Consider the following 13326-nt stretch of genomic DNA (forward strand, 5'->3'; position numbering starts at 1 on the left):
TCGATAATTGAATATCGTATAGTGAAATCTTAAGGTGTCCATTGGAGAGAACGACTACGTATAATTTTGCATTACACATGTGATAAATATTTCATAATATAACGATCAAATTATAGTGCATGTAATCTACTAATATACAATGTTGCATTATTAGGAATCCAAGATTGGAAAATAACTTTCATTTTTGAAATTTCTACTTATCTCTCCCTTTATTTGGCTGAGTTGCTCTCAAAATCAACATAAGTTTCTTATTTTTTTCAGTTGAAGGCATTGTATATTTTACGAGCTCAATGGTTGCATTGATGCTTTTTTGAAAGTACAGGAACTTCATAGAAATTATATATAGGTACCTAAATATTAAATTTTTACTTATGTGTTATTTATAAAGTCTCTATAATTATGCAGCAGAATGTGTGCGTGTGTGTCAAAGGTACATATGTCTCCCTGTTTCTTGACAAGCCAAGCAAGAATGATTTTTTAACCCCTCTAGAATTTAGAGGGAAGTTCCTTATGTGTGAAAGGGACATATTGCCGTGTGTGTATTCTTCAACAACGGTAGAAAAGTAAGTTGACAAACAATAAATGACATTTTTACTATTCAAATGTATGCTAATCGTATAAATACAGCGTGTTTCCTGAAATGCAATATCCCATATTTTTTACATAATGACAATAATTTTTTTTTCTCACGTATTAGCATTCAAAAAGTACTGAGATATTTTCTTAATATATAACTCTTCTCTGGATATTTCGATGCTCGCCAATTAAAGGGTTGAATTCGTAATGTAATGTATGAAAAAAACACTTGAATTAACTGAAATATACTAATTTGAGTGTACACACATTGAGTGGCCACTCAAAATCAATTGGTTATGAGAGAGAAATTTTCAACTCAAGAAAAAAAGTGATAATATATATATTACACGGTGTCAAAGAGAAGTACAAAATCATCATTTGAAATTATTTGCTAAGATATATAGTTTCGTTTGAAAATAATTTTTCCTCACGGTGCCATAGATTTTGTTCATTTGATTTTAACGATAACATTTCCTTGTTGATTAGATGCGGTGTGATTTCTGTCCAAGTAACATCGAACGGGAAGACTTTTCTTTTTGGAACTTGTTAACCATCCAGCTGAAAAAGAGACGCGTGTCTGTGTGTTTGCGGGTCGATCATCATTCATAATGACGTCACGGAAACAAGGATAGAGCTCGTTGTCTGTCTCCAAAGCACACCATTTTCGGACATATTCGATAGTCCAATAAGTTCACCCGGAAAGAGAGAGCCCAGTATAAATTTCGTTTCTCCCGAATCAATTATTTTTCTTCATCCGATAAGGAACCATAACGAAAAAGTAAGAAGATGTCAAAGTCAATAGCACTCGTTCCTTTTCCAGTCACATTCGGCTTCGAGTATTTGTTCTTTGAGTATCATGCTCTCCGCCGTATCACATTTCTCACAATCCGTATCTATCTCCGTCTCCATTACTTCCCTGAAATTAACATGGACACATACTTCAGCACGCAAAAAAAAAATCAAGGTATGAAACACCGCTATATACATACTACTATAACTATTGTACTCAAATGCAATGAAACGGAAAATTTGAAGATGTGTGGGATGTTACTCTCCACTATTCATACCAAAATTCTAACAACAGGCTGATGCGAAGATGAACGCGGGAAAAAAAATTCAACTGCCTCTATGGCGAATCGAACCCACGCATTTTCCGGGTGAGTGTGCTGGACCACTACGCTGTAGAAGTAGCCAAGTTCTTACGTGAGAATGCATGGGTTCGAAGACGTGGAAGGTGACATCCTCTTGAGATAAGTTTTCATCTGGTGGCAAAAAGGCAGTGCATGTGAGCTGTGAGCTATGTCCGACTGTTCATATACGGCCCCGCATTCAGTGCATATAAGCTCTAAGGAAAGAAGTTCATTGCTTCTACAGCATAGAGCTATTTAGCATGCATTCCCACCATGTAAGAGGACGTGGATTTGATTTCCCCAGAGTTAGTTAGATATATTTAGTTAGATTTTTCTTTCCTAAATTCGTCTTCGCATCAGGCAGCTGTTGAAATCGCCGTATAAACGGCAATCTGTAACGTTTTCTTTCGGGTTCTGTAGGTCATCGTAGATTGGAGTTTGCTCTGAACGTTCCCTCAACTTCATTTGTCGCATCATTAAGAGGTGTTTCCGGATCTTAAAGTGTGAGACCAGAATAATTTTGCAGGGTTTGCGTACAAACGTCCACATATTCTGCTTACAAACTGATTGAAGTCTCAGCCCGTATTTGTGCCCTGGTTCAGCTTCGAACTGCCCTGAATGAATGAATGAACGCCAGAACTTTGCCACTGGACTTATCCCGTTGCCGAGATCTCTTCCAGCCCAGCTTCGTGGCAGAGTCTGGAACACTTTATTTTGCGTCTAAAAAACATACAAAATTTTTACAAAAATCGAACTGCCCTGTTGTGATTGGTCACTGTTCGCTGAATGTGGTTGGCTGATGGACTCGACTGTTTGTCGCCTACGCTTCTATTGATCTGTTGGGATGAAATTACCTTACCGGCTGATTTCGTAATATCTCTTGGTCTTCAAACGTATAGGATGCAGGTAGTGCTTCTCCATTCCAGGATCCGAACCCGACTAAATAATATGAAGCAGTTTAAATGTTTGTGTATTTCTATCGTCTCTCTGTCATATGCGGATTCAGGTTTCCCAATTGGCGGGGGGAGGGGGGATATTACCTATGTTATCCCGCCTATGCCAATAATACAATTTTTGCACTAAAAGGAGGAGAGCAAGAGGGATGATCGCTTTCCTATGCATTCGATTATGCCCTCTGTAAGATCAAGAGAATGTCAGACGAAATATTAGAGGGCTCTCGCCGCCGGACAGTGAATTCTTCATTTAGTGCATAGTGACCAATAATAACAGGACAGTTCCATTCAAGCTGAGCCAATAAAGAAATATTAGTCGAGATCACAAACCGGGAAAAATCCTCTTAATGATGTTAACCGCTGAAGTTGGGGAAACGTTGAGCGTAAACTTCAATCTACAATGGTCTAATAATATCAGATACTTAAAAACTGCAATCGTGTGAGGACATTACCCTGTCCAGTAAGGCTCTATGAGGCATATCCACCTCTTGTAGGCTTCTCTCTGTTGCCTCCTCTTCTCTTGCGCCTCTTCGGCACTCATTTGTTGATCTGCTGAGTAAAGGTGCTGCACTTTCGAATGACTATATACAGCCAAGGACGGATCGGAAGATGGAAAGTTGTTGTCATAGTTCGGACATTCGACTGTGCGTGCGTAAAAATGATAATAAAGATTTCGATTTACACAAATGTACACATTTTATCAGATATGAGAGAATATATATATAATATTCCATGTTTTTTATGGAAGCATTTTCATGGAATTACACACATGGTTAGTGAATATACACATCTCTAAAATTTATTTTTCTCTATAGTTATTTTTAACCACTTTACGATCAAAGGACGAAATATTGCGTCCAAACGCTAGTGCAATGAATTCAAACAAGTTCACTGTTTCTTTTCCTCTCTCCTGACCATCCCGAAGCTTTGTAGCAACCTAGCAATTTTTTTTTCCTTTTGGTTTTTATATACCCTGATAGTGATTTTTTTCTGGTGTTGCGTTGCTAATATGTACGTGTTACTACGTAAAACTAGAAAACAGTTGTTAACAACTTAGTTAAACAAAACTAAGTTGTTAGGTTACAACCGTGAGTCTCATCTTTGGAGTCAGTTGTATTGAGTATCTACAAAGTGTCTTCAATAGTCACTAGAAATGATTTTATATCATTGTGTTATTCCATCGCTGATTATTACAAAATTGGTGATAAGGCAACTAAAAATGTAAAGCGGACTTCATACTGGACCGATACGATAAGCGATTCAACGGTGATATCGCTTATCGTATCGGTCCAGTGCGAACCCGGCCTAAGTTGTTACCATCGCTCAAATAAATTTTAATCTCTTATTTATGTTTTTTGGTGATATGATTGGACGATCGAAGAATTTGAACTTACCAATTTTTTGATATGGGTTTATGTCTTGACTTAAGACACGCTGCTCTTGCAGGCTGCAAATCAAGAGGTAAAAAACAATCAGGAAAATAACAAAAATGCTTGATGCAAACACAGCAAGAGCTAGAATAAACATACGTGATGTTCAGAAAAAATAAAATGATCGAATCATCATCTCTGTAATGAATGGAAAAAGTTGTGAGAAAACATATTTTGTAAAAACTTTGATCGTAGAGTTCCCCCCCCCCCCTGTATATTTATTTATTAACTCACCTCAACAGGCTGAGTCCAATTACAGAGATGGAGAACCACTACAGACATAAATAATACCAGAACTACAGTATAAAGGACGAGTAAAATAATAATAATAATAATTCGTCAAATTTACACGTTAAAAACAAAATCATTAAACAAATAATGGGGAGGGATTGATACATGCACGCTATATTACACCAGTGTTTCCCAAAGTTGGCAATGTCACCCCCTGGGGATGATGGAATTTTCCTGGAGGGCGGTAGAAGCTATATAGGTTTAGTATGGATCCTATGGGTTGGCTTAAGTGGGAGAGGGTCGATGACAACAAAAAAATTGTGAAGATGGGGGCGATGGAGAAAAACGTTTTGGAAACTATGCATTTTACATGTTTAGAGAGAAGCAGTAAATTTAGTTAATCATCTAGTTTTCGCTTCCAACTTTTTTTTTTGACATTTGTGACATTTGAGACATTTTGTGTCTTTCTTTGTGTTTTTCTTCGTTCTCGTGAGTTTTACTTAGCGTGTTGTTTATTTTTGGGTCATATTCTGCGGTGATTTTCTTTTTGTTTTAGCGCACGTTGGATTGTGAGATAAGTGGTTTTTTTTATTATATTGCTCTCATTTTTTTTTAAATTTTCGTTGTGTATTTTCGATCGACTTATATTTATTTTTCTCGTTCGCATTTCATTTTCGTTGTTTTTTCGCCAGGTTCGCTCGCTTCTTTGATATAAGTTCGTAGGTTTTTGGACGTTAGTGTTAGCAAACAGTGTATACTTTTTCCCTGGTATTCTCAATAACTTTGTTTTCCTTCCATTTGGGCCTATTGTTGTAGTGTTAGTGTTTTGAGATAGTTAGCTAATTCTAATAAGTATAAATTGTACTTCGTAGCTTAATACTTTTTTTAGAGGGTGTTGTATTCTTTATATACATATTTATTTTATTCTTCGTGATTTAGTGCTGAGCATTCTACTTTACGTAATTTTTTCGTATAGTCTCTTACGTATATTTTGCATAGTAATGTATTTTACATTATTTTAATTTCCAGTTAACGTTTCTCATTTTCCTATTGTTAAGTATTATTATTATTATCTAGCTTTAGCAATAGTGTTAGTATGCCTCGACCTCGACCAGTGTTGTGTAGAGCTTGCGACGGGAGGTTTCCCTGGTCTAGGAGTATAGTAGCTGATAGTTTCAATTGTAAAGGGTGCTTGGATAGAAAAAGGCTGGAACTCGAGGTCGAAGCTTTACGGGAAAAAGTTAGGGTGCTAGAGGGCCCGGTTATAACGGACCCTCTGGTCGTCGAGCCACCTGTTGATGAAGAAGCAATCTCCACGAACAACGACATTTTAGAGGGCGAATGGGTTGTCGTGGATGAGGTAGAGGGGGATAGTGATAGGGGTTTAATCATCGGCGATTCTATGGTTAGGGAACTTGGGAACCGAGTGTGTAGGGATTTCCGGGGTTTCGAGCGCTGTTGTCTTCCTGGGGGGAAGATTGGCAACGTTCGAGACGTTTTTCATCGCCGAAAGTTGCCCTTGCGGGTGATTCTGTGGGTGGGAACAAATCAGGTAGGAGCGAATATTAGTGAGTCTCTGTCAGAATACCGGGATTTACTATTATCCGCTAGGGAGGGGGGTTCAGATGTGGCAGTGATTCCAGTGCTGCCAAGGGGTAGTAGGGGATATAGGAGTAGGATCCACCAATTCAATATAGGCCTGAAGGACATTTGCTCCTCACTTGGGGTCACGTTCTTGGAGCTTCCCGCATTTACCGATAGGTGGCTTCGTTCGGATGGGATCCATCTAAATAAGAGAGGGGACTTGGAGGTTTACGATAGTCTTAGGTCAGGTTTTTTTACTCCCAGACCACGTAGTCGGGAATGCGGGTTAGTTAACGATAATCACAACAGTACTGACGGGGAATTACCCACCTCTGACTTGGATGGCTTCTCGATTGACACTAAACCACCGGGCAAATTAAAATGTGTGTTAATAAATGCCAGGAGCTTGGGTAACAAGACAGATTTTTTAGAAACTATGATAGTTGTGGAGGGCCTGGATCTTATAGCCATTACAGAATCTTGGGCAAACGATGGGGATGAATCTTTCTTACACATCTCAGGATACGATACTTTTTTGAGAAATAGATCTGATAGGAAAGGGGGTGGAGTGTTGATATACGTGAAATCATGTTTGAAGGCTAGAGAGTGTAACGTGCAGAGAAGTGATATTGAAACCATATGGGTTGAACTTGAGAACAAAAGACGTCATAAGCTTATTGTTGGGGTTTGTTACAATCCACCGAATAGGGATCAAAACTACATCGCCAAAATGCATGATGAAATTTCCTACATGTGTAAGCGAAAGAGGGTTCTCATACTAGGGGATTTCAATTACCCGGGTATTGATTGGGAGAACCTTTCATCTGGAAATCAGTATGAAAGAGACTTTCTTAAGTTGGTGCTCGAAAATTTTTTGTATCAGCATGTATCAGAAGCCACTAGGGGTACTGCTATTTTGGATTTAGTTCTTACTAGTTCTGAGGATCTAGTTGAACATGTTTCGGTGGGGGAAGAGTTTTCTTCCAGGGATCATCGTATCGTCAGATTTCACTGTAACTTTTCCTCGGGTAAGGTTGATAAAAAAAGACTGGTTCCTTGTTTTCGGAGAACTAACTTTGATGTTTTGCGAAGAAGGTTAGCGGAAGTTTTCAAAGACCGGTTGGAATCAGTAGGGGTGATAAGTCAATGGGAAGAATTTAGTACGAAGCTATCCTCTGTTTTGCACGACGTCATACCCTTTGTTCGAAAAAAGCGTGTTTGTACATCACACCCTCTATGGTTCACGGATAGCGTGCGGAACCTTTATCTTGAAAAGAAAAGAGCATTCAGAGAGTATAAAAGTGGACGAGGTGACCTATCATTGTTTACTGATAAAAGAAGACTGTTGAAGAAAGCGATAAGGGATAGTAAAAAGCAAGTTGAATCTAGGTTGGCAGATAACATTGGCTCTGACCCAAAATCATTTTTTCGATACGTCAATAATGGATGTAAGGGGACAGTTGGCCCCCTCTCGATAGGAGGCTCAAAAGTAGAGAGCAATGTAGGCATGTGTAGTGCTTTCAATGACTTTTTCGCGTCGGTTTTTAGTGGAGATAATGATATTCGATATACGGGTGTTGCATGGGGTAATAAAACGCTCAACGATATTCAAGTGGAAGACGTGGAGGTCCTAAATCTTCTAAGAAATGTATGTGCAAGCAAAGCACCAGGACCAGATGATATCTATCCCAGGGTCCTCAGGGAATGTGCTAATGAATTGTTGGGGCCAGTCGCACAGAGTAGTGTTTACAGTAGTATATACAGGAGTAGTGTTGCTGAGGGTATTGGACCAAGGGATTGGAAACTCGCTAATGTTGTTCCGATATTCAAGATGGCTAGTAGAGAAGCTGTGTCCAATTATCGCCCAGTGAGTTTGATGAGTTCCCTCTCGAAAATTTTGGAAATTATCATCAAAAGGCAGTTTGTGAAGTGGATAGACGAGAATAATGTATTGTCGGATAATCAGCATGGGTTCAGGAAGGGGAAGTCATGTGTAACTAACCTCCTTTGCTTCTATGATTACGTGACTAAGGCTTTGGGTAAGAGCAAAAATGTCCAGAAGGCATTCGATCGGATCCAACATGGTAAACTATTGAAGCGTTTACACGAGATTGGAATAGGGGGCAACTTGCTGAATTGGATAGAATCGTGGTTAAGAGATAGGTCGCAACGAGTTATGGTGAACGGGGAATTCTCTGGTTGGATAGACGTCACAAGTGGAGTTCCTCAGGGAAGTGTCCTTGGCCCCATACTTTTTTCACTTTTTATCGACAAACTCGATCAGGGTATCGATGGAATTACTAGCAAATTCGCAGATGATGTGAAGCTAATGGGGGTAATCGGAAATGAAAGCGATAGGGAGTTGCTCCAGACCAACTTAAACAAGATTGCAGCATGGGCAAATGAATGGAGCATGACGTTTAGCGTAGATAAGTGCATGGTCGCTCATTTTGGTTCGAACAACCCACGGTTCTCTTACGAGTTGAATGGTGTCACTATCCCGGATGCAACTAGAGTCACCGATTTGGGAATTCTCATTGACGAGCGACTTAAGTTTTCTGAACATTGTTCAGCGGTTGTCAAAAAAGCGAATAGAATGCTTGGTCTCATTTTCAAAAAGGTCTCTTCGCGTTCTCCTAAAGTCATTCTTCCGCTTTTTCGAGGCTTAGTTCGTCCTGGAATGGGGTATGCTGTAAGGTTTTGGAGACCATACCTACAGAGGGACATAGACTTGGTTGAAGGGGTGCAGAGAAGAGCTACGCGTGTCCTTATTGGCACACAGGGCTTGAGTTATGAAGAAAGACTTCATTTTTTGAATATGTTTACATTGGATGAACGCAGGTGTCGGGAAGATATGATCGAAGTGTTCAAAATTTTCAATGGGATGGATAGGATGGACCATGAACTTTTAGTACACCGCCAATCGACTGCTTTTACAAGGGGACACCAGTATCGATTGGTGAGGGACAATGCAAGGTTATGGTGTCGCAGGGAATTTTTCTCCAATAGGGTTGTTAATAAATGGAATAGCTTACCCCCGGAGGTAGTAAATTGTAACACAATTGACACGTTTAAAAAGAAATACGATAAACATGTTGGGGTAAATCGAGAAGCTATCCATTCTTAGAATAAGACAACCATAAGTATTCTTTATGGGCATTGTATAATATTTTATCATGTGTATATATTGTTTGTGAATTTGTGTTAATTGCATTTTTAATTGGGTTGCTGTATTTTTGAAACATATGACATCCATATTTTTATGGGCATCTTTTTATCAGCCACCTCGTTGGGCATTTTGCCTGTTGTGGCGTTGTATTTGTATTTGTATAACTGCAGCATTGCCATCTTTAATATCGAAAGAAATCGATCAGCAGCGGTCCTTGGTCATTTGAACAGATTTACCGTCAACAGGCAGCTGCAAGAAACTGCAACTTCATCGTGTTGTCATAAAAATTGTTAAATTGAAGTGTTTTAAATGAGGATATTCTGACATCAGAGCTAGACAAATCTCAGAGAATTGACATGCCCAGTCGGGCATGTAACTTGAAATAACGGATGCCCGAATAAAAAATGTCGCATTCCTGAAGAATGCTAGTAAATACAACAACAAAGAAAGATAATAGTCCGGGCCTATCATCACCTGACTTACTGCCTTTTTACCCAAAAAGATGGGCGAGATGAAGTGGGGGATTCAGCACCAACTCTCCCCCAGTTCCGCAGTCCACAGTCGTCTCTCACCTCTCTCCATCCCACCGCATTCCCAACTTGAGAGCCTACCAAATCCAGAACGGAGCCAAGAAACCAGCCCCTGCCCCCCAAGCAGCCAGCCCAGCCACGCTCTCACCACCCTGGAGAAGAAACCAGGAGAGCAATTTATTGTATCCCAGTAAATTTTCTACAGATTCATGCAGCAGATAACCACCTCCCGACATAATTCCCCGATGGAGCAACATCTTTACAATTTACATGGATTTTTGCCCCACCCCCCTTCTTTTCCTTCCTCTTTTTTTTTAAATAATATCTTTGTAGATATGATAAAATACTAGTAAACACATAGCCCCGAACCCGCTTTTCGCCAGAAATTTTGAGTTAGAAAATATTTCATTTCTAGGCATGAAACATGTTAAACCGTAACTCGATATAACGCCAGAATTCTGTGAAATACATTTTGGCGTTAAATCGTGGTTCTACTGTATTATCATTGGATTTACCTCTAATTTATTTATATGCCCGAGTAGGGTATGAAGCCCAAAAATATATGCTTCCCTGATCAAAATTTCTTCATTATCCGAGTGTTTCGAGTAATAGATTTGTTCCATCCCTGGCTGACAGCTGGGGTCATGTCTGATTTCACGTTTTTCATGCCGATGAACACCTCCATGTGTCCCCGTGAACCTGCAATATTCTCGCCAATATTTGTCGTCTGTGACTGTTTGTTTCATCTCCCATCCAGAGAAAGCAGTTGAAAAGACGGAGCTCAGCTGCTGACGCTGAGATAAACATTTAGAAATAACAGCCCAAAGAATTTCTTTAAAATAGGCAGACTTGCGAATCAATAAGACCTATGCTTTCAGACCCAATGTGGCTAATTCTGAATAGTATACATATTGCATCGTCAGGAATTCTCCCATCCTTTTGCATTCGATCAGATCAACCTTGATGTTTGAGCACATTTCATTCTTCCTTTGTTTTCACACTAACTTAAAATGTTCTTTAGTATTACAGCGAACCTCTTGATAACGGACACATATAGGACCGAAAATTTATATCCGTTAAAGAGGAGTGTCCGTTATGGTAGGTTCCATTGTACCACAAATTTTATCGTTAGCAGTTGAATGACGATAAGTAGTGAAGTGTTACCCTGAGGCTAGAGTTTTACTCACTCGTTAGCCTGCTGTTGCTCGATTGCCGCTGATGGGTAAGACCGGCGGCAACTATATTGCTGGCTGAACGTCTGCAGTTCTCTGACAGTTCCCTGCGAGCTCTCGGTGTCTGATTCACATCCTGGAAGTCGGAAAGTAGCATAGGGGGCAATGTCGTCCTCGTAATCTGTTCGCAAAATAGAAGAAAAACAAGAGCAACAGAAAACGATGAAAATAGTTTTAATTCAAAACAAAAGAAGATTTTCAATCAAGTGAGTGTGCTTAGCACATTTTTGCATTTCATATGGTATTTGCTTCTTCAGTTAAACCGGTTAGAGCAAATATTCATTCCAAGACTAATACAATAAACCAAATGTTTATTAATAGAGTTTACAAGACCTGAGAGTATTCTCTCTACCTTGGCATATACTGAGATGGATAGATATTGAGGTTGGTATGAAGGTATTACACATGCACGCACTAAAATGGAACTGATGCTTTATCGTTTTTTCTTCTGTAATTTTTTTCTTTTAGAGTACAGGACATCTCAAGCATCATCATACTTAGGCATGTGCAAGAAGCAAGGTGACTTACTTATGGTGAAAAAAGAAATGTGAAAATCGGCTGTGTGTACTTGTACTTTCTTGCAGTTCAGTTGGGTATAAATGTAAGTGATTTTCAATATTGGCCATAACGCCAGGACAGCAACCTCAAAACCAATCAACCTACTCCGTAGAGCATACCTACCATCTCTCTATCAACCTACCATCCCACGTACACAAATTAAAACTATTTTATGAAGAGAAAGGCTCAGATACTCGTAAGCTTGCGAATTTATTTTGTAACGATAAACATCAGCGGTTTTTGAGTTAATAACTCTAGGACCAGAATTGTTGTGAGTGGTTAGTATAAAAAATCTATATCAGAATGGGTTAATGAAACTTTGTGGCACCTATACTTCCGAGATTTACACCAGAAATACTAAACCAGGAAGGAAAATAATTCAAGTCTCTCAATCTTCTCGCATTGAATAACCATTCATTCTCACAACGTAAAAAAGCAAATAAAACGAAAAACCAGAAATTTCAAAAGCGTTTCGACTCCCAATGGGTGCCGTTTTCAGAAGATGAATATAGCCACTATCGCGCGCACCGGAGATTACACTTGAATTGATTACCGATTGCTCAGCGGAAAAAAATACATCCGTTCGAGTCAGAAATTCGTTGTTGTTCATTCACGGTTTTCTGTCGATGAAAATCAGAAGAATGTTCTTTCAGACAAAATTAAGCACTTTTTTTATGAAATTTAAATAAAATAATCGAATAAAAAATAAGGAAAAACTGTTAATTAGAAAAAATAATTAAATTTTTCCAGTAGGTAAAAGCATGGAAAGTGAACAAAACGGTACTATGCCTCACAATGTCCTTGATCTCCTTGCAGTGTTTGTTCCTGTCCTCCACCACCACCAGTCCCGGCAGGGACCGTAGACAAGGAACCCTTCGGACCGCAAGTTTGATACATCGATGTCTCTCTTATGGTTGGCGGATTGCTTCCGTCCACCGATTTCTTTGGGGCTTGATTCTGCATCAGTGGCGTCGTATTCGAGTTGCCGCCACGGCGCTCGTAGTAATCCTCTGTGATAATAAGTCTATTATAACATGTCGATCCGAATATCACAGTCAAACTATCAATTTTATGAATGTGTGATTTTATGATCGAAAATTGAAGATGCGTTATTGTGAAAAGTGCCTCGATAAAAATCATACAAAACATAGTTTTATTTTACTTATTTAAATATTTCTTAAGATGTCCGACACTACACGTTTGTTTAAAAACAAATTAGAACGCCCCAGAAATTTACGAATGCAGTTCATGAAAGTTGAAGTTAAAAACTGAAATTTATAGTATGGCTGTAATTTGCATTTTGTAAGAGGTTGTTGAACATATTGGTGGGAAAAATTGTATAAAATAGATTAATTACTCCCTAAAATGCAAAATCCCCTTTTCTTTTTTTTTAATTAGAATATCTCGAGAGTTGTTTAAAAACATCTGAATTGAAACGGTTTAAAACATGAATATTTAAATGCAAATTTACATCCAATCGATCAAATAAGTGCTGTATGTCTTTTCTGGTTATGTATGTAAATTAAAATGTGTGCTAATTAATGCCTAGCTTGGGTAATTAATAGGAGCTTGGGTGATAAAGATTTTTTAGAAACTATGATGATTGTAGAGGGCCTGGATCTTATAGCCATTACTGAATCTTAGGCAAACGATGGGGATGAATCTTTCTTACACATCTCAGGATACGATACTTTTTTAAGAAATAGATCGGATAGGAAAGGGGGTGGAGTGTTTATATACGTGAAATCCTGTTTGAAGGCTAGAGAGTGTAATGTGAAGAGAAGTGATATTGAAACTATATGGGTTGAGCTTGAAAGCAAAAGACATCATAAAATTATTGTTGTGGTTTGTTACAATCCACGGAATAGGGATTCAAACTACATCGCCAAATTTCATGATGAAATTTTCTACATGTGTAAGCGAAAGAGGGTTC

At 38.8% G+C, this 13326-nt stretch overlaps 1 protein-coding gene across 2 annotated transcripts in view; it reads right to left on the minus strand.

Annotated features, from left to right (window-relative positions):
• Positions 1-855: 855 nt before the first annotated feature.
• Positions 856-13326, minus strand: part of LOC149087808 (cell adhesion molecule Dscam1-like) — a 190262-nt gene continuing 177791 nt past the window's right edge. Inside the window, exons 30-34 of one of the 2 annotated variants that reach the window (XM_089231720.1) lie at positions 12188-12403; positions 10791-10956; positions 4054-4106; positions 3112-3301; positions 856-1492 (exon numbers count right to left, since the gene is read on the minus strand). In XM_089231720.1, coding sequence (XP_089087846.1) covers positions 1372-1492; positions 3112-3301; positions 4054-4106; positions 10791-10956; positions 12188-12403 — 746 coding nt within the window. In that variant the 3' untranslated portion in view covers positions 856-1371. Of the gene's footprint in view, positions 1493-3111; positions 3302-4053; positions 4107-10790; positions 10957-12182; positions 12404-13326 lie in introns of those variants that run through there. The other variant, XM_089231721.1, reaches the window with a different exon arrangement.

This window comes from Pholcus phalangioides, unplaced genomic scaffold, assembly GCF_987345545.1.
Source record: "Pholcus phalangioides strain wild (caught in Gottingen) unplaced genomic scaffold, Ppha-v1.0 ptg000004l_1, whole genome shotgun sequence".
Taxonomy (NCBI): domain Eukaryota; kingdom Metazoa; phylum Arthropoda; class Arachnida; order Araneae; family Pholcidae; genus Pholcus; species Pholcus phalangioides.